The following is a 21350-nucleotide window of genomic DNA, read 5'->3' on the forward strand; positions in this document are numbered from 1 at the left end:
GAGTTGCCACATTTTTGGGATTTAACCCACAACAAGACCCCATTTTCCATGAGGATCACACATCAATCTGCTTGGAGCAGAGCATGTTCACCTCCAAGCATCACAGTGGTGATGGTTTGCTATGTGCTCTGAACTGGGCTGTGCACCAGACAAATACTTTTGCCAAAAACATTTGTTTCCCACAAAAAGTATCACAGAGATTTGTTTTTTCCACATTTCAGTGTTTTATTCTGTCTTCATTGATTTGATTCATGTAAAAATGAACACCACCACTGCTCTGAGCTCTTCATCTCCACAGTCCAGAGTCTGTCCTTCTGTCTTCTCTGACGTGTCTCAGTGCTGAAAGGAAAGGGACACAAGAGAATTGGAAGGTGGATAAAAATACAGGAATGGAACAGAGTTACTCAGAGCTCAGGGCTACAGAACAGGGACGCAGCCTAAGTAAAATAAAAACCTCAGGAAAGAAACATTACCTGGTTGTCAGACTTGCTCTGCAGCATCCCTGGAACGCAGCTCTGGTCGCTCAGGATCCACTGGGCCTCCGAGGCGTGTGCCGGGTCCCTTCAGCCTGCTAAAGCAGAGAGGCATTAACAAGAGCCCAGGGCAGAGGCTGCTCTTGCCCCCAACCTCCCCACACAGCTCACAGCGCACGAGGGTCTCACAAGCCATCGCTGAACCCATCACACCACAAAGCACAGTCTGGGAAAACTGTTCCGGGCCGGCTGCTGCCCGTGCTCAGCCAGCCTATGGATTGGATCCCCTAAGCAGAGAGTTAACACTTGGACATGGCTGCTTAGGAAGTGTGGGCCATGGGAAAAAGTTAATGGCAACAAGTAGGATGGCAAAGAAAGCTACAATTAAAGTGAGCAACTTAATGAAGTCTAGGAAGAGTCTCAATAGATGAACACATATCGAGTCAGGGAGTTCGTTCCAATCTTGCTTCCGTACCTACAGCAAGACACGGCTGCATGCCCAACTCTGATCTGTGGAACTCAAGGTGTGCCACAAGCCAAAGGTTGCATACGGCATGGGTTAACGTTTTTCCAGCAGCTGACCAAAATTGTCAAAAGGAATATTTCACAGGTACATTAGACTTTCAAATGAGCTCTCAACAAGAGGAAGGATGCGGACATGAGCAAAAGGAGTTACCTCGAATTACAGGACTATTTCCACATATGAACTAGCCAAGAGAGCAGCTCTCGTCTCAGAGGTTTCTGTTGGAGGCACAACACTTCTTTTCTCCAAGGACACTGCAGTTTCCATTTGCTAGCAAAGAATTCTTAGAACTTGTAAGCAATGACACAGCTAAGCTAAGCCCGGCATTCCCCTACATCGCACACGCGCTCGGCACGCAGGGAACAGCCCAGGGACTACAGCACTTGGCTCTTCTCTACAGCTTCCCAGTGTAGCCTACAGCAGCTTTGGAGGAAACATCTATTATCCTTCCTAACATTCCAACTGCACTTCACTCCTAGCAGGCCCTCAGGTTTGTACTTCCAGCCTCTACAGACAAGTTTTGACTACGTTATGTGAAATTTCTTGGCCAATTCAGATGTCAAGACCGATTTTAGGATTAAAATTCCAACGCCCGGGCAATCGTCCGGCCAGCTCTGCCACTGTCCCTAATCTCATCCTCTCGCTCCCAAGACTGTTCTTCGTCTCCAAGGGTTGTGTTGTGCAATGAAATGTAAATGTCAGGAGCAGAGTTCATTTCAGACGGTCTTTTAATAGGCTTCGTAAAGCCAAAGAAAACTGTATACAGGAATCCTTTACCACTTCAAATACAACAGCAATGGAATATGCATATTTCTTCCAGTAAAAAAGGACAATATAAATAAACATTTTCAAGAACCTCTTTATGGTAAGTTTGCAAGTCTAGTTCTGGGTCATTTACATCATTACAACAGTAAAAATACCGTTATGCGGGTTGAACATACAAGCACGTTTCTCTTTAGATATATCAAGGTGGTTTGCCTTCCAACGGAACCCAAGCTGCATTCCTACCTTGCTACACTAAAGGAATGTTACAAAAGACGAAGGTAATGCACTTGTAAAAAAAAAAAAGGAAGAAAAAAAAGTCCACAGCTTGTTCAGCTTCTAGTGAACATTGGTACAAGGTCCTTGCTAGCTCAAAAGAAACTGAATTGGGGCCCCAACTTAAAAAAAAACCAACCAAAAACGAACACCTTGGCTCATTCATGGAGGATAAAATAAAATCTGAAGTGCTTTCAAAAAAGATTAAAACCACTTGAAAGCAGAGCTTTCTCCAAGACAGTCTAATCAGACAGTCTCGTCTCAGAAGCTGCCAGGCTGTGTATGACAAGATCAGAACTGGTAATACTACAAAAGTGAAAATACAAGTAGATGTACTACACAATAACCATTTCAGCGAAGCTCCAAAAATCTTTATAAATACAGCCATTGGAAGGACGATCTTGAGTCAGGAAGGATTTTTACTCGTTGTGTGTAGCTGAGGACAAGAAGCAGGCACAATTGTAAAGGCACTGAAGCAAAGACAAGTTCCAGCATTTTACTCCCTTTGCATTATTCCAAGGCTACGGCTACTTGGCTACTGAGATCCCCCACCCGCGGGTCAGTGCCTTAGGGCAGCCGAGTTTGGGCTCCAGGAACACCTTTTTTTTTTTTTTTAACACTTGCTTTGCCTTAGATCCGAGCAACTCCTGCACATGCATTAAATTAGAATCTCCCGGCACCACCACGTCCACAGCCTGAGCCTGCCCCAGCTGCAGGCTCAGGCTCAGCAGGTTCAGAGCTCCTACAGCACACAGACTCAGCGCTCCCGCTCGAAGCAGGACTTACCGTAACTGTCGTAGCTGTCTCTGTAGGAGCCTCCTGAGTTCCTGTCTCCATAGCCACCTTGACTCCTGCAGGACAAACAGAACTTGCTTTACAGCTGCTCAACTCCTTCTCTGCTGGTCTGAGCTCCACCACAGCTTCCCCACGATCCCTGGTGGGGGCAGAGCCCTTACCTGCTATTATAGTAGTCTCTGGAGCCGTTATAGCCTCCACTTCTGGAATCAAATCTGCTGCCGCCGTAGCCTCTGTCTCCACCTCCTTGGAAATACATGGAAATGAGGTTTTCTAACTATTCTGACAAGTGACACCCCCCCATCCAGACATTATGACTGACCCCCATGCACTCACCTCTGGAGAAGCCACGGCCCCGGCCTCGGCCCCCGCGGAAGAAGCCCCGGCCTCCCGAGGACCCCCCTCTGTAGCCACGGGATCTGTTCTCTGAGGACTTCCCAGCCTGGTCAACTCGGATCTGACGCCCATCTACAGACTAAAAGACAGCCACAGTTAGCTAAATTGAAATATTTAAATAGAAAGCACATGTAGAACGAGTTGCATGCCTTCTTAGTTGGCTGAGCAGAGCCAGGATTAGCTGCTTGTGAAATAAATAAATGGTTTTTTCATGCCACAAATAAATCAAGTAGGCAGAAAAACTGATCTATTAAGGAATATTATTATAATATTATATTTTATTTACAGGAATGCTTATAAAGCCATACCTCAATCATCTAGATTCCATAATGGAACTTTAAGGTTGTATTTCTAGTATATGTACATACACACATATATATACACATATATCCTTTTACATATTAATTCATATAGCCAGACTTTTTACATCCATCTCATGTCATGTAAGATACTGGCATTTATCTGTTTTTCACAAAGCCTAAACAGCGGCACACTTCTGATTCTCTTCCTCCACACTATGGGAAATAAATAATCAACTCCCAGGCCTCCTCACCTTTCCATTCATGGCCATCATTGCATCTTTTGCATCATCGATATTTTCGAAAGTAACAAAGCCAAAACCTCTGGATCTCTGAGTCTCTCTGTCTTTCACCACCACGACTGTGAGAAGGAGAGATAGGAAATAAAAAGCCATCAGCGCCAAGGAAATTAAACAGACTTAGGGAAACAATTGCATGGCGGCTCTGCAGTCTCACCTTCAGAAATCTGTCCGTATTTAGAGAAGACTTGCTCCAATGACTGCTCATTGGTGTCGAAACTGAGCCCGCCGACAAAGAGCTTTCCCTCATCTGATGCCATTCTGACCTGCCAAACCAACAGAACCGAGTCAGCGACTCACAAAATCCACATAATCCCCACAAGGTCTGAAACGTTAAATCCTTCTAACACCATCTATAACAACACCAATGTGATCTGACACTCTCGAAAGCCCTATGCACCCCTGAGCCCACACCTTATATGTTCCTCCAGCCTTACAGGGGGTCTCCCTCCGGGAGGGTGGGAGGCAGGGCCCCACTGGGGCTCCGCAGGGCTCAGGACCAAGGGCAGGGGAGCAGCGTCGGGGCCGGGCCCCGGCAGAACCCGCGGCCGGATCCGGTCCCGCCAACCCCCGGTGGGACCCCCGGCCCGGCCCCCGCCCCTCCGTGCCCAGCGCGCATGCGCGTCCGGCATCGCCCCCTACCGGCCTTGCCTGGGCAGGGCCGCCCGCCGCCCCCTCCCTCCCGCCCGCCATTTTGCACGGCCGAGGCCCGTCGCCATTTTGTTTCCGCGCACGCCTTTCCCCCCGCCGCGGCCCCTTCCCCCAAACGGCCCAGAACGGCCCGCTCCGCCGCGCCCCCCGTGCCTGCAGAGGGCACCGATCGGCGGGTCGGGAGCTGCGGCCCAGCCTCCCGCGGAACCCGGCCCTCTGTCCCTGGGACACGGCTCCGCTCACTGCGGACCACCCGGCCCGGTGCGGTCGCGGCCGCCCCGCGCGACTGCGCTCACCGATACCCGGGCGGTGCGAGGTCCACACAACACTTCAAAGCTTCAGAGAAATGTACGGCGAGCCTGGCGGGGCGGCGCCTTATAAACGCCCGCGCCTCATCCCGCCTATCTTATGAATATGCAGATTAATCCCGCTGCAAGGAGGGGCGACACGTCACCAAAGCGCTGCGGCCGCTGCACCACCTGATTGGCCAGGATTTCATTAATATTAATGAACCACGGCGGGGGCGAAGGTAGGGGCTCGCAAACAAAACCATAGCGTAGCCCCGCCCCCCTCCACCCACGCGGGGGCGGGGCGCGATGGGCGGCGCCCATTGGCTGCGCGCTCGGAGGCGGGCGGGAGCGCCCCTGTGAGAGGGAAGGAAGTGGAGATTGCTGATTGGTCGGGGGGGCGCGGCCGCCCCGCCCCTCTGGCGAAAGGGGCGTGTCCAGGCTGGCCCAGTTTCGCGCCCTTCTCGCACTGCGGCGGCGGCCGCAGACAAAGGGCCGCCTCAGGGGCTGCCGCCATCTTGGGCGCCGAGCGCTGCCCCCGGCCTGGCTCCGGCGGCTCCTCCCGCTGCGGCCCGTCCGGTCACCGCCCCGCTCAAGAAGCCCGTCCTGTCCCCGCGAACTGGCCCCCGCAGCGGCCACCCTCCTCTCTGTGCCGTGGGGAATGATCCTTCCTTCTAGTGTTGTCCAACAGGCACTTGGGAGATGATGGTGAGAAGTAGTCAAAACAACAAAGTTTTCTTCAGACCTAAAGGTCTTTGCTCAAGCTGTTTTGCCAAAGATTGAAATCTTTAAAAGCACATCCTGAGGTTTGACAAAGGTGAGAATTTCTTCAGCAGTAAAAACTTTGTATTGAAAGAGAAAACTGGCAAAGCCAAAGACGCGTCTCATTGAGATCCTACACAGCTTTGATAGGCCTCAAAATAAAAATGGTCAATGTTTCATACAATAATTACAATCTCATGTAGAAAAGTGTTTGGAAACATTGGAGGAAGAGATGCATGTGAATAAATAGACTGGAGAGGAGGAGATGCTCGGGAGGGAATAGCAGTGTGCAGGAAAGGGGAAGGAAACATGGCAAGGACGGGGCTGTGCTGTCACCGTGTGTGTCCTGTGTCCAAGGACAGGGCTGGACACACCAGGGGTCACTCTGTCTGTTTGTCCCCTGTCCCAGGCAGGACCAGGCACCTTTGCTCTCCCTCCAGAAACTCCTTGTAATTCCCATTGCACTTTGCAGACAGGAGTTTGCAGCTCCCTTCCCTTCCCTTCCCTTCCCTTCCCTTCCCTTCCCTTCCCTTCCCTTCCCTTCCCTTCCCTTCCCTTCCCTTCCCTTCCCTTCCCTTCCCTTCCCTTCCTTCCCTTCCCTTCCCTTCCCTTCCCTTCCCTTCCCTTCCCTTCCCTTCCCTTCCCTTCCCTTCCCTTCCCTTCCCTTCCCTTCCCTTCCCTTCCCTTCCCTTCCCTCTCAGTATTTCCTGTCTGAGCCAGGCTGCACAGAAGAAAATCACTGGAGTACAGACTGGTGACTGATTTCTAAACCAGGCACTGAGACTGAGGAAAAACAAACCACAGGGAGATGCAAAGAAACCTGCCCGTGATTGCTCTGTTGAGCAGTGATCACCCATTCCCTGCCTCCCAGGGCATGGAAATCAGGCTGTTCCTCACTGATTTGTTGTGATCCCTTTGGGATCTGCAAGAAAAGGGCAGTTTGTACATGGGTAAAACAGTAATTACGAAACCCAGGGGCACCACATCTGTGGTTTTTCTGAGTTCACAGGGCCACAGAATGCTGCCACCAAAGTGCTCAAAAGCACATAAAAAAACCCCAATATTGATGACACACCAGGTCAATATTATTATTTTCGTACCATGAAAAAATTTACTCACTTTCCTAGGCCTGGAGGAGGGAGCAGACGTGTCTGCTGTTACTGCAAATTGATTTTTGCCCTTCAAGAGAGGAAAAGAGTCCATCCCTGCAATCACAGGCACAGCATTTTGATTAAATTAGAGACCCATTAACGTGAGCATTTCTGGTCTGTGATGAGGGTGGATAAAGTGACCTTGATGCACAGAGCCATTTTCCAGCCTGAGATGCTGGACAGCCAACACCAACCCTGCTGCAAACCTTGAGGGACAAACAAACACTGGGATTTACTGGGATTTGACTCCACACAAAGCCAGGCAGGTCGGGTGTTGTGAAAATAGCACACAGAACCTTTGCTGCTTCAGGGGAATTTGAGTCCCAGGGCTGCAGGGAGCAGAGGAGCTCCTGTGAAAGGGAATGGCGAGCACAGCCTTGCTTGGTTGTGTCCCAAAAGTGTGATTTCTGTCTCCCTGGGGTGTGGTGATGCCTTTGCTTTGACAGTGAGAGTCACCAGTGACACAAGGTGAGAGCTGGGCCAAATGGACACTGTGTGCTGCTGCCAGGAGGGTTCAGTGCTCCAGATCACTCCTGACTCAGGGCATCACACAAGGCATCGGCTGTGGATTTGGCAATCCTCGTGGATATTCCATGATCAGGCTGCACACAGGGGCTGCCACCGTGTCACCAGCCCAAGGAGCTCAGGGACATCGATGCATGTCCCACAGGCTGGGCTCTGGCTGGAAGCAGTGCTGGGAGCAGCCAGCCAGGCAGCTCACCTGGCAGGTTGCACCAGTCATTAGGGAAGTTAATTAAGCACTGAAAGAGTCCAGGATTCACCTCTTGCAGCAGAAGGGACCCGGCCAGAGGTCCCAAACAGGCAACACCACATAGGAGACGCAGAGTTCATTCCTGTGAGAGTTCCAGATCTGGGCACCCATGGGCATTTTGCCTGGCTGAGCCCTAATTTTGATCACCTGGACTTGGCTGTGAGCAGGCTGTGGCTGTAGTGACCCAATTTGACAAAAGTGCCAGCACTTCCTTAGGGAGTGCAAATATCCGCTCTGGAGCGGAGCTGTTTGTGTGTACAGGTGCAGCCATGGGAAATGGTGAGTCACCAGAGGCTGGAGGGACCTCAGGGATTACCTGGAGCTGATTCAAGCGATCCCTCCACATGACTGATGCTTTTATCACCTATTTTTTAAAGCTTCCAAGGGCAGAGGTTGCAGGACTGAACATCCTGTGAATGCAAATCTGATTTCCTGGAAGTTCTGCCTGTCCAGCAGCACAGCAAGGATAGTGCCACATGGAAATGCTGTGGGGGAGCAGTGATAGGAGGAGTCCTGCCCTCACCCCGTGCCATTCCCACACCAACATGAGCCTCTCTCCTGCCTCCAGCACATCCTGCACCCAGGCAGCTCCTTCCACAGCACCACAGGCTTCTCTGGGGCTCCCCACCTTTCCCAGTCCTACACTCATGGCCCAGGGCCGTGCAGCAGCTGAGCCCAAACCTGCTCAGCAGCCCTGGCACCTTCTGGGGAGCCAAGGGCAGCCCCCACCCCGGGCACTGCTCTGATGAGGTTCCCAAATCACGGAGCAGCTCCTCTGGTGCTGCCACTGTGGGCTGGGGATGGGAGTGCTCAGGGGAGGGGAGGACAGGGCAGTGGTGCCACATCTCCTCCTCTGCTGCTGTGCCCTACCCGGGGCTGGCAGGGAACAAAGCCCTCCAGGCAGCCCCCCTTCCCCCCGCCCGCGTTCCTGCTCCTGAGCCTCACAAAGCCCCTGGGACCGTCCTCCTGCTCCCAGGCACAGCGCTGGGGGAGCTCTGCACGCCCCAGCACATCCTGCAGGGCGCAAGAGCCGCCTCCTCTGCCTTTGTTTTTGCTGGGATTGCAGGAAAGGAGGGAATGCGAGGCCAGGCTGAAGCAGAACTCATCCCTGGGCCTCCACCCCATCCAACACCAAGCCTTTGGCTCCTTCCTGGTTTTCCCTGCAAGATCATCTTATACCAGGCACAGGGAGGTGCCACAGGGAAGGCACACGGACTCTTTCCAGCACGGGAGGCCTCAGTGTCCCCAGCACAGGGACATGGGAGCCCTCACTGTCCCCACGGTGTCTGGGCCATGGCAGCCTTGGACCTGCAAGCAAACACCAAACCAGGGCTGGATTAGGGAAGTGGCAGCCCCAAAGCGCCCCAGGGGAAAGAATATTCCCTTCTCCCTTACTACTGTCCCCGAGGGAGTTGCTCATCCAGTTTTGCAGTTGGAAAGAAAAGCCCTGACGCAATCCCGCCGTTGCCATGGTGAGGAGCGCGGCCGCTGCGCTTCCCTGTGACCGGGATTTACCGGGTTGTAGGACAAAGCCACTGGGAGCAGGGGGGGACAGGATCTGCAGGGATCAGATCCGTAGCAAGCAGGGGGAACAGATCCATGGAGAGCAGAAGGATCAGATCCACAAAGAGCAGAATGACTGGATCCATAGGGAGCAATCCCATAGGGATGGGATCCACAACAAAAAGGTGCAAGAGATCAGGGCTGGCACAAGTTGCCCTGAGGTGACAGGGGGTTCACAGCAGTGTTGGGAAATCCAAACTGGAGTATTAGGAAATGAGCTGAGGTCCAGGGGGGATTTGGAATCATTGGTGCACCCAGCTGGAGTCTGGAGGAATTCAGAGCTGGGAATGCCAGTGCACCCCGATTGAGGTCAGGGGGGATTCAGGGTTGGGAATGCCGGGGCACCCCAGCTGAGGTGAGGAAGATGGTGAAAATAAGCATGTGGTAACCATGGCAACCATGTAACTGCCTTGGCGCTGAGCAGCAGCTTTATCAGGGCTGGTGCTTCCCAGCCAGATTATGGAAAACCAAATCTTGTGTGTCAGGCCGTCCCTACCTGCTCAAACACAGCCAAATTTAGAAACAACTGCACCCAGTGTCTCCAGCAGCAGCCTCATGACCCCTCACAAGTCACACTAAGGCGTTACTGTGGGATTTTTGCCCTTTTCCTCCCAGCTCACCAGCATAACATTCCAGCCACTGTCACACATGAATGCTTTTCCAACATAAACCCTTCACCTCCCAGCCCTGCCCCACCAGAGAGCCCGGCCATGCCACGGGCAACGTGGTTCAGGGCAGCACCACCAGCCACTCACTCCCACAGGATGCAAAACTGCCTGGAAAACCCAGATGGGGGCTGCCCAAGCTGCTTCCCCGTGGCTGGCCTCTCTCCCACATCTGCCAGGGTCCCCCTGCACAGAACGCAGCTGCTCTGGTGTGGGAAAAGCAGCGGCAGCAGCGACATGCTGTTTATTGCTCCCACCTTCCCTCCTGTCACCCTCCTGTCTGCATTAAGGACTCAGTTCAGTTATATAAGCGCTCATTAATCATCATCTAAGAGTATTTGCAGCATTGAGTTCTTATGGGCAGGAGATGCTACCCAAGGACAGGACAAACAGCCTCTGACCGCCTGACACCAGGCGACCTTGAGGGACAAAAGGGTGGGGACGCGGGCAGGGTTTATCACAGTCTGCAGGGGAAAAGCTGCCAAGAGTTGGGAACATCGTATCCCTCTCCAGCAAGAGGTAAAGTACACACCGAGGGGGGCCAGCCCAGGTGCTGAGGGAAACTGGAGCTTTTCCAGACCCCTTGGGCTCCTCCATACACTCCCTCAGGCACGGTCTCACGCCGCAGTTTGCTGCCACGATTTGCGGTAGGGCTGATGGTCTCACACCCCCTACAATCCCATGCAGGGTGGCTTTTCATCCAGCTCCCTGCACAAGGGTCTCAGGGCTCCCCAGGACCCCCATGTCCTCCCAAGACCCCAGTGTGCCCCCTCTGCTCTTCAGCAGGTCGCTGTGTGCTGCTGTTTCCCTGCAAGGACACGTGAATCACCTTGAGCCCACAGCCGTCCCCGAGTCATTTCATTGCCATCGGCACGAGGGGTGGCCCGGCGGAATGAGCCGGCGGGAACAGCCGCGATTGCAGAAATCCCTGAACTGCAGCATCAACGTTTTTTCCTGCCCAGAAGGTTCCCGCGCCCTCGCATGAGCTCATCCTGCACCGTCCCCTTTCCGCGCCTCCCGTAACCCAACCTCTCCCAGCCCCGCGCTGCAGAGCAGGAATGAGACACCACAGCCCAGCAGATTCTTGGCTCCCTGGGTCACTCTCTCCCCGCGCTGCCTCTCGGGAAGCTCCAAGTCATGCGACTCCTTCTCTTTTTTTCCCCCTCAATGTGGGGAAACGAGTCGGGAAAGTTCCCCCGCTCTCCCCCCTCGCGCTGATCCCAACGGAGGCAGGTAGAGGCAGCGTCTCTGCCTCCAGCAGCACCACACCTGCCCTGGGAGCCGGGCGTTCCACAGGGAAAGGCCGGATCCTGGCACGGCACAGGCTGGTGCCACCCAGCACAGCTGCCCTGAGACAGGGCAGCGACTCCTGGAGCAATGAGATTTTTGGGGAGGGGGCTTGGCAATGCTCCTGCTAGAGCAGCAAAGACCCCCAGCACCCACTGGGATGAGCTGGAGGGGAGTGGGGGTTGAGCTCCCCGCTGCCACATCCCCGGGGTGGCAGTGCCACGTAGACCCGCACAGCTGGAAATCCTCCTCCCACAACCCCCGAAAGCGGCTCCCAGCAGCCCAGAGCTGCCCCAGAAAGCTGAGCTCCCCCGGCAGCGCTGCCGTGCCGGGAGCTGGACGTGACCTGCTTCCCAACGCAGTGGGATGGAGGATGGGAGGGAGCTGCAGGATCCATGCCAGCCCCACGCCCCGAGAGCAGCGGCAGCCACCACCAGCCCTCCCCAGGCTGAGCCCCTTCCCCACGGCTTTGAAAGCCTAGAAAAAGGGGGCTGGTGCATGACCCCAGCACAGGGTGGAGGGGGATTTCATCTTTGACAGCATCTCAGAGCCCACTCCCCTGCTGTCTCACCCCAGCCCGGGGTGGGGGGGTTCTGGTGTGGGCCGGGGGCTGGCAGAGAGAGCTGTCATTGTTCAGCACCCTGGGGGTCCCTGCCGCAGCGTCCCGGGGGTGCCGGGGTGCTGAGCGCTGCCGTGGCCGTGGCAGCAGAGGGCAGCCACGCTACATGCACCGATCCTGCCCACACGGCACCGCACGACCCACGCGTGTGCCACTGCCTCGCTGCACTCGCCGGCAACCCCGTGTCCCCCTGTGCCCTGGGGTCCTGCCCCGTGTTCCCCCAGCTCCTGGCTGCAAACGGGGCTGATCCTGGTGCTCAGCACCGCCTCAGCACCCCAAAATCCCACCACGGAGCACATCCACAGGGTGGGCTCCCCACGTGGACCCCCAAGTGCAGTGGCCATAGGTGGCCTGACAGAGGCTGCCTGGGGTCAGGCACTGCCTGCCCAAGCCCCCCTGGTCTCACACAGAGCTCATCCCAGAGTGTGCAGACACCCAGCTGTGCTGGAGGTGCTGGGTGGTCCCAGTGATTCCTTAGTGCATGGCCCCCACCCCACACTCCCCTCGTGCACCAGAGCCCCCTCCTCACAGCAGACCTCCTGCAGCCCCCCCAGTGGGGTCCCACTGCCTGTGTGCTGCAATCACCAAACAGTGCTGCGTCCCCCAGCCCCCCACGTGGCACTGTGCACACGTGTGGACACACCTGCACAGAACACACATGTTCAGGAGCTCACACACAGGTACCTGCACCCCCATCCCCACACAGGGGCTGCCGGGGGATCCTGGGTGTGCCCGTGTGTGAGACCACAACCAGGGTGTGACAATGCTGGCCAGACCCAGCACTGTGCAGGAAGGGTCAGAGGTGGTGGCATTGTGAGGTCCCCCTGTCCCCAAGCAGCCCCAGCCCCAAGTGACCCTCTGTAACAGGGTGAATCCCACACTGTCAGTGCCTCAGTTTCCCTCCCAGCACTGCTGCAGGAAGAACCAGACAGTGCCAAGGGCCCCAGAATAGGGTCCCTGAGCCCCCACAGCCCTGCACATGCAGACCACACATCAGTGCATGTGTGCACACCCAGACTCACATGCACGATCAGCACCGTGCACACACAGCTGGGAAATCCCACACGTGTGCAACCACACACCTGGGAAGTCACATGTGTGCAATGTCACACGTGGACCCAGCCAGCCCTCCCCACCCTCACCCTCACCCCCACCCCGCCGTGGGCCTGGGCCCCTCGGCAGCCCCGCACCCGCTGCACCCCATTGCAGCGTCGCCGTGGCAACGCTCCAGATTTATCAATGGAGACGCTGCGGAAACGCTCCGGGGGAGGTGGGAGGGAGGGGTGTTCTGTGGGAGCTGGCGGGGGACACAGACGGACAGACGGATGGCTGGGGGGGGCTGGGGCGCAGGACGGGCTGTCGCACTTGCGGAGCGATGCACACGCATGTGTGGGGGTGAGCTGTGCACGCACGTGTGCAAGGGGAACTGCAAACGAGGGTGGCTGAGAACACTGGTTCTTCCCTGCACACCTTCCCCAAGGTTTTCCCAGCCCCTTGGCAAAGCCCTGGGGGTTGTGGGGAGCTCTGTGCCCCGTGTGGGTGCATGGAGGGGGTCCTGAGGTGAGGCAGTCATTCCCTGCCTGCATTCCTGCCTGATCTCTTATCCTTGTGGCTGCTTACAGCAGCAAGGGACTGAGCCAACAGCTCTCAGCTCCAAAAGAGTCTAGGGCTGATCCAGGAGGGGAGAACCGTGATCCCAGGGAAGTGGCCAACATGTACCAGGGGTTGTCAGGGCTGTGGGGTTCCCCCTTCCTGGGGAAGTGCTGCTGGTTTCACACGTGGGCCGTGACTCAGGCACCCGACTCTATTCCTGTTCTGTCCCTGACTCAGCGTGTGGCTCCAGGCAGGACACGCTCTCGCCAGCCCCACACACCCGCCATGGGGAAGAGGAAGCAGCTCAGGGACTCTCCGAGCAACAATGTTCCCAGCCAGAATGTGGGTTCCTCACCCTGCCCCCCCACAGCAAGGCAGAGCACCCAGGGCACCTGCACTGACCCCCAGCCCTGCAGCCTTCAGCCTCACAGGCTCTCCCTCCTGCAGGAGGCACCCAGATGCCGTGGGGATGGGCACAGCTGCCCACACCATACACACAGCAGGGACCTTCCCTGCAGCTCTTCCAGGAAGGGCTGGAGAGGAGGAGATGGGGATGGGACGGCAGGTTCACACCAGCTCAGCACTTTCCCAGCTCTCGCCATCCCCGTCACACCCGGCTCATCACATGCCTGCTCACACCCACCCCCTGCGCCTGCCCCGGGCACCTGGCCAAACCCACAGCAGAAAGGGTGGAAAAAAATCCAGTAAGCGACTGACCAGCCTCAACACAAAACATTCCCGATGTTCTGAGTGTGTGTGTGCACAAGGTCTCCAGATCACACAGTGCTGGTGGTAGTGGCACAGCTCCACCAAGGATTGGGGACATGATGGACCCTGTGCTGGGGCACAGCATCACTCACGGCCACACACTGGCTCTGCCCTGGCTGCAGCAGGGCCTGGGGGAAGCACTTTTCGTCTGAGAACAGACAGAACTGGCTCAGTGATGGCACCTCCAGGTCAGGGCTGCAGGACCAGGACAAGCCAGAGCTGGGCAGTCAGCAACCACCCCACAGCTCACTCTCAGCCCAGTGGGCATGTGGCCATGCCCGGGCAGGCCGGCCATGCCATGAGCTGGGCAGTTGCCTACAGTTGGGTTTTACACCTGCCAGCCCAGGGAGAGGCTGCACAGCCCCAGCCCAGGTGAGCTTGGACCTTGGAAATCCCCAGGTGCCCGCCTGGCCCTGGGCACTGCGGCTCTGGCAGCGAGCGCAAAAGGCAGGTGTTTGGAGTTCCCCTGGATCAGCAGTGTCCATCAGCCCTGCCCTGCATCAGGACCCTGGGGTCTGTCCTGTCTTGCTGGCTGCAGGGCAGGGCTGCCCTGTGCACCTGTGTGTGACACCGCACACAGCAGCAGCTCCGGGACTGTTCCCGATGCTGTGACCACTGTGGGAGATCAGTGACTGGGGTGCACCAGCAGATCTCTGGTGCTGGGGCACAGAGGAAGCTGCCAGCACAGCTTCACACGGGCTCGCCTGTTTGTTTGTTTAACACATGAGTCATTCCCCCATCACGGTGTCCACAGTCAAGGCGTCCCCATCCCAGTCCCTGTCCACACCTGCCTGTGCTGACTCACCGCTGGCCGTGACCCCCTCACTGTCACCCACCGAGGGGGCTGCAGCCCCTCAGGAACACATGGGGTTCACTCAGGAAGGCAGTGCTCAGCAGCTCCTGGGGCAGGAGCTGGCAAGAGCCAAGGTTAAGGGGGTTTGGCTGAGGCAGCAGCAGCAGAACCGTGCCAGGTCACAGGTGGTGATGTGGGGGCAGAAGGCCACAGGTAGCGTGGGCACAGTGGGTCAGGGAGAGCTCGGCAGAGCTGGGATGGCTGCACCAGTCATTGCAAAAGTGAATCTGGTGAGCAGGGCCTGGGAACGGGCAAGCGGGGAGGGGGCAGCTGCTGCACCTTGCTCTGACTCACAGAGGCTGCCCTGCCCGTGCCATGGCACTGAGCCTTGGGTACTGCGTGGCACCACCAGCACAGCACCCTGGGCACTGCGCGGTGCCACTGACCCCCAGGGCAGTGTCCGAGGCACTGCTGGCTCCTGGCACAGCACTCTGGGCATCACATGGCACCACTGATCATCTCCCTCTGCAGCCACCTGCCCCTGCTCACAGTCCACAGTCCTGCCTGCATGACACTATGGCACCCCAGACCCTTGCCCAGCACTGGGCTGTCAGCCAGAGCAGCTGGGGAGCCCGGTGCCAGCGGTGGCAGAGTGCCAGGAGCAGGTGGAGCTGCAGCCACAGCCCAGATCCATGGCGAACCCATGGCAGGTGAAGCAGCTCTAGCTCCCCAGGCAGAGAGCAGCCCCCCGGGCTGGAGCTCGGGGCAGCGCCTGGCACCGCTGCCCGGGGCTTGCACAGCCGGATCCGCCCCGGACACCCGGGAAACGTGCCCGATCCGGAACCCCACGCCCAGCTGGGGCGGGAATCGGGGCGTGCGCGGTGCCACCCCGAGCCCGGGGCATCCTCCTCCTGCGCGCCTGAAGGCACCTCTTCCAGGGACCCTCCGTCCCTACGGCCTAGGCAAGGGACATGTGCACCCAGCAAGGCCCCGAGCAGCCCCACGGGGACCCCCAGCAGCACCACCCGCGTCCCGCCGGGCCGGCCGCAGGTCCCGCGGGTTCCACGTGGCCGCGCTGGCCGGAGCGGCCGGGGGGTGGGGAGCGGCAGGAATCCATCACTGAGTCACGGCTTCCTCTGCGAGCCCGTGAGTCATCCCGGCAGCGCCAGGCGCCCGGCTCCGGCGTGCGGAGCCCGCGACGCGCACACGGCTGCATGTGAGGGCAACCCCCGCGTGTAGGGGGCCCTGCACACCCTCCCCGTCCGTGGGATCGGTGCGAACACACACAGAGACGTGCCCGAGGGCACAAGCACCAACACGTGTGTGCGCACCCGGGGTCTTGGAATGCCCGTGTCCTCCACAGGCACAAATTCGGGAGAACACGTCTGTGCAAAGCACACACGAGTGCAGCAGTGCGAGGATCCGCGCTCAGCCCCACGCTGACCTGGAGCACAGCCCTGTCACGTTTGTACATCGGCCCGTGGGTTGGAGCCCACCTGTGGGGGCTGGGGCTCACCTGTGGGGTTTCAGCAGCAGTTTCTCCCACACCTGAGGCTGTGGCTCCTCAACCTCGAACCTGGAGAGGAAGAAGAGGATGTTGGGAAACTTTGTCCAGCTGCAGATCCCTGCTGTGCCCCTGCTGCATGCCAGAGCTTTCTGCAACCACCCACGCAGAGCCCTGTGCAATAGGTGCCCGCAGCACCGCATCTGTCCTCCCCACACAGTTTGAATCTAGGGTGCACGGCAGGAGGGCAGCAGGGTCTGAACAACCCCCCCACACACACGCAGCCGTGGGTGCACACATGTGACCTGCCCCCACCCTCACATGCAGTGCTAGGACACCCGCACTTTGCCACCTGGCAGTTGGCACCCACAGCTCTCGCACCCACTGGCACTCGCTGTACCCCGCCCCTCTGGGGGGGTCCCCACAGCTTTGGGGGGGTGGGGAAATTGCGCTCTGCAGAGCCGGAGCTCAGCGCCACAACCACAGAGACGGGGGTGGGTGGGGTGGGAATTTGGGGGTGGGGAGGGATCCTCAAGGTTAAGCTGCGCCAAGCCCGGCCCACGATGGAAACCGCCGGAGCCGGGCTCCTGCCCCAGCCCGGGGGAGCGAAGAGGGGCCGCCCCCGCCGACGTGGCAGCCGCTACCCGAGCCTCGGCGGGGCTGAGCCGGCCGGAGCCCCCCCCACCTGCAGCCGTACGAACGAGGGGACCCCCGGGCGCAGCCCCTCGGGCTCCTGTCGCCAGGAACCCCCCCGCACATAGAGAGGCACCCGGACCCCGGCACGGCCCCCGGCCCCTCCAGCGCTCCGGCTGTGCCGTGGGAGCGGGAGGGGGGGGAGGGGGGCGGTTGCCACGGTAACGGAGCTCCCCGCGCGCCGGGATGAATGGGCCGGGAGCGCGCGCGATCTATGAATGAACGAGCGGAGCCGGGAGCGCGGAAAGTCCGGGACGGATCGAGGAGCACGGAGCGGAGCCTGGGCCCGGCCCCTCCTCCCGGCCGGGACCGCCAATCTCCCGGAAGCCCCCGCCCGCTCCGAGCCCCTCCGAGCTGCGACCGGAGCTGTGTCGGGAACCGGGGCCGAAACTCGCGGGGTACCCACGAGTGCTGTCCCGCTCCTTGCCTGGGTATCCAGGCCGGGCTTTGCCGTCGCGGCGGGCAGGGGTTCGGCGGGCCGCGGGAAACACCCGGCCCGGATTCCCCGAGCGGAGTGGAATGGGGCAGGACCTGACTGTGCCCCCGGCGAGGGCAGCCCCAGACCTTGACGCCCCGGTGGCCGAGGGGCTCCAAAGCTGGACCCCACTTCGTGCACCCCTGGCCTAGGCACCCCCAGGGCTGATCCCGGTCATGCGTGGGGGTTGCTGCTGGGACTTCCAAGGGGACCCCAGCTCTGGGATGCCCTGCCGGGCTCTGGAGTACCCACGGCAGAGCGGGCGGGCGGGGGAGGGTCCCTGGGGGAGCCTCGGTTCCTGCGCGTCCCCTCCCTGCCAGCCGCAGGGCCCCAGGCCTGCCCAGCCTGCCCTGACCCCTCACCTCCGCCCCTGTAAGCTGTTCCCAGAAGGCAGGATGGGAGGGGGGGCAGGATGGAGGCGGGGAGGGCAGGATGGGGGGAGCGGAGCGGGGAGGGCACCGCCTCATCTTCCCAGCAGGGTCTGGGTCAGCCCTGGGTGTCACCGTCCCCCAGGACAGTCCGTTCCCAGCACAGGCCAGGGGCGGGGAGAGGGTGGGGAGGGGGCATTCCTGGGCTGCCTGGGGGCTGAGTCACCCCCGGCCACCGCGGCCACGCGCACACGCAGAGACACGCCATGGCCACACACACAGCATGTGCATGGAGCAGAACCACGCGCGTGTGGCCGCGTACGGGCACACGCAGCGACGAGAGCGTGCAGATCAACCCAGCGCTTCATGCACCTGGGGGACACAGGAGCGGGCACACGCAGTGACACACGCAGCTTGGGACACGCAGAGACGCAGCATCCACTCTCAGTGACCATGTGCACACACACACGCACACACATGTACACGCACATATGGATTTGGGGGCGGTGCAGGCACATGCCCCTCTCAACCTCCCCCCTCCGCACAGCGCAGCCAAGGGCTGAGCATCCTCCAGCTGTGCCCAGCGCACGTGGGGACCTCCCCCGTTCCTCGGGGGCTCGGGGGGGGGGGCCCGGGAGCTGGTTGCGGGGGCGTGCGGCCGAGCGTCGCCGGGGCTGCGTCACCGCGCTGACGCACCGTCGCTACCTGTGGGTCCCGCTGCTATAAATAGCCCCGCGCACGCCCCATCTGCCGCTCGCACGGTGCATTGTGACATTGTGACATTGTCACGGGGAGGGGGGGACGGGACACTCCGCTCCGTGCCCCCCCCTCGCCACCGGGGTCCACGGGCCAGGTGGCCCCGTGCCAACCCCGAAAATCTGAGCAGTGGCCGGAGGGTAGCGTGGCGGTGATGGCACTGTGCCACCTGGCAGGGCCTGGGCTGGCAGGACCAGCACGGACGTCACGAGAGCTCCTCGAGGTCCTCGTAAACACGGTGACACACCGGCGATGCCCTCTGGCCCCGTGTCCCCATCAGCCCCGTGTTTGCTCCGGCCCCACTGCCCGGGGCCACGGTGTGGGGACCAGACCCTCACGGCACAGGCTGTGGAGGCAGGGTCACACAGGAGCGACCCCTCAACCGTGCCAGTGTCACCGGGGCCATATAAGCACCATCCCCTGTGGATGTGAATGGGGGGCAAAGGGGGGAGCTAAGCCGGTGCCCCCTCCCAAAACACCTCAGCGGAGAGATACTTTTGGGGTGTTCTCCAAAAGGAGGGGAAAAGGAAGATTTGGGTTTTTTGTTTCTGTCAAGGGCAGGCAGCCAGGCTGGGACGCGCAGTGCAACCAGAACCGGTTCCCAGCGCAGCTCCTGCTGCTGCTCCGGCCCCGCTGCGACCTCGGCCCCAGCGGGGGGGGGGTCCGCGGGGGTGGGCTGGCTCCGCGCCCCCGGGCCCGCCGCCCCCGTGATGTCACCGCCCATGCACGCCGGGCTTCTCTGGCTGCGGCTGCCGGCCAGGCTGGGAGAGCCGGGGAGGCCCCGGGGTTGGCGAGGCCACGGGGGGACCCTCTGCCCACGAGGGGCTGGGAGGGGGCCAGGGTCCGGGCCAGGGTGGGAGGGCTGCTGTGCACGCACAGCCACGCGTATCCGGCTGTGTTCCACGAGTGTGCGTGTGCACAGCACCCCGGCCGTGTGTGCCTCCCCACAGCCCAGCCCCGGTGTGCTGCAGCCCCTCACAGCAGCCGGGGTGTTCAGCCCCCCCAGAGATCCCCAGAACCCCCAGCAGCCTGGGAAGCATCCCCTGCCTCTGGAGCCGGGCTGTGCTGTACGCGTGTGAACATTGGCTGCGAGCTCTGCGTGCACACGCGTGTGCAAGGGTCCGCGGACACGTGTGGGGCAGTGGGAGGCTGTGGGGAGCGCCGTGGGGCCGCGGCTGGTGGGCGGGGTGAGACATTCCTCACGGCGCTTGTTATTTTATCTGGTTCAAAGTCAGTTCCTGGAATGTTTTTAATTCCAGGATCCATCCCTGCGCCGGCAGCTCCCGGCCCCCCCCCCCCCCGTCGCCTCCTCTGCACCCCACACCAGCACTGCCTGCCCACAGCCCTGCCCCACCGCAGCACTGGGACCTGGCGTGGGGGCTCAGCCCTTCAGGGGCCCTCTGCACCCTCAGGGACATACAGAGGGCACCCATGGGTGCCCCAGCCTTGGCGGGTACCCCGCAGCCGGGTGGTGGGGGGACCGTCTGCAGCCCCACGCGGGGGCCTGGGCTCGCCCCCAGCCGGGACCCCGCTGCGGCAGACGCCGTGTTCCCAACTCGTGCCAGGGACACGCGGCAGCACGTCGCCCACCCGGCGTCTGGCACCGCCGCGCCAGCCCCGTCTCTCGCCCGCAGCCAGCGCCGGGTGCAGCCGGAGGGATTCCAGGGGGCTGCGGCGCTGGGGCTTCGTGATGTTCCCCACGCCATGAGGGGCTGGAGGCGGCCGCGGGGGTCCCATGGCCGTGGGGAAGCGGAGTGGGCGCACAAGGCACGGCCACCGCCCTCGGCCGCGGGGTTCACGGGCACACGCGGGGATCACACGCGTGTTTGCAGGCTGGGGGGTGCGGGCAGACGCTGCGGGGAGGCCGGGTGGGTTTGTGGGGTGCAGGGTGCAGCGGGTGGGTGTGCAAGGGCTGGGCGTGCAAGGCTTGAGGTGCAATCCCACACATGCCTGTGCCGGGGTGTGCCCGGCACCGCGGGGCCGCAGCACGGCCGGCACCGTGGGCGTGCACAGGGCCCACGGGCGTGCCGGGAGCCCTGGGAGCCACGGCAGCTGTGGGTGTTTCCTGGCACGCCCTCTGCGGCAAGGGCTGGGCAGAGGGACAAGAGGGGCACCCGGTCCAGCTGTCCCCACCCACTGGCTGTGGGTGCACGGACACACCTGCCAGGTGACACCCGCACTGCCCCCACAGCGGACACCGCACCGCAGGCACAACGCTGGTGCTGTGGATTACTTCATACTGGGGGCACTGGGATGAGCACAGCCTGGCAGCAATGCTGGCTGCCGGGCAGGGCTGGGGGGAGTGGGGAGAGGAGCCAGGATGGGGTGCAGGGGTTGTGAACCACACCAACAGCTGGGCTGAGTAGTGAGGGCTCTGCCCAGCCTCACCCACCACCGCTGGCCCCCCTGTTATCAGCAGCATCTGGGGGCCCTGGGTGTGGTGATGTCACTCTGTGGTGTGGCACAAAGCCCTGCGCCCCGCCTTGTCTCTCTGTGCCACAGACACCTCCTGCGGGTGCCTGCTCCGTCCTGTGCCACGAAGCCATGCCATGGCTCGGGGGCCAGGCCTGTCCCAGCTCACACCCTGCAGCACCCCTGCTCCCCCATGACCCCCCAAACTCTGAGCTGAGCCCATGAGGAGGCAGCAGCTGTTGGGACCTCCCAAGGATGGACTGGGGGCTCTCCAGGGGAGCACCCACAGCGGAAGAGTTTGCGTGTCCCCGGCGTGCATGGCTGCTGGCGCCTGTCCCCGTGTGCACACGCGTGTGCGTGTCCCCCGCGTGCCCTCCCACCAGCCATTGCCTTACAAGGGCCGTGCTG

At 60.2% G+C, this 21350-nt stretch overlaps 1 protein-coding gene and 1 long non-coding RNA gene across 6 annotated transcripts; both read right to left on the reverse strand.

The window, feature by feature from the left end:
* Positions 1-200: 200 nt before the first annotated feature.
* On the reverse strand, positions 201-4928 carry CIRBP (cold inducible RNA binding protein). 5 transcript variants are annotated; one of them, XM_018921856.3, is made up of 8 exons: positions 4771-4928; positions 3981-4089; positions 3779-3885; positions 3166-3304; positions 2991-3075; positions 2821-2885; positions 474-568; positions 201-339 (listed from the first exon to the last, which is right to left on the reverse strand). In XM_018921856.3, the coding sequence occupies exons 2-7, from the start codon at positions 4081-4083 to the stop codon at positions 564-566; spliced, it is 504 nt and encodes a 167-aa protein (XP_018777401.1). In that variant the 5' UTR covers positions 4084-4089; positions 4771-4928; the 3' UTR covers positions 201-339; positions 474-563. The 5 variants fall into 5 exon arrangements, with proteins under 5 accessions (XP_018777401.1, XP_018777400.1, XP_009095153.1 ...); XM_018921855.3 differs by having other exon boundaries at positions 474-571; XM_009096905.4 differs by having other exon boundaries at positions 474-2470.
* A 1309-nt stretch (positions 4929-6237) lies between these two features.
* Positions 6238-16725, reverse strand: LOC108963071 (uncharacterized). The gene is made up of 3 exons (XR_001991787.3): positions 16591-16725; positions 16251-16310; positions 6238-8754 (listed from the first exon to the last, which is right to left on the reverse strand). It is a non-coding gene; the product is annotated as an uncharacterized LOC108963071 (long non-coding RNA).
* Positions 16726-21350: the final 4625 nt, after the last annotated feature.

Source organism: Serinus canaria, chromosome 28 (genome assembly GCF_022539315.1).
Source record: "Serinus canaria isolate serCan28SL12 chromosome 28, serCan2020, whole genome shotgun sequence".
NCBI classification, from domain to species: domain Eukaryota; kingdom Metazoa; phylum Chordata; class Aves; order Passeriformes; family Fringillidae; genus Serinus; species Serinus canaria.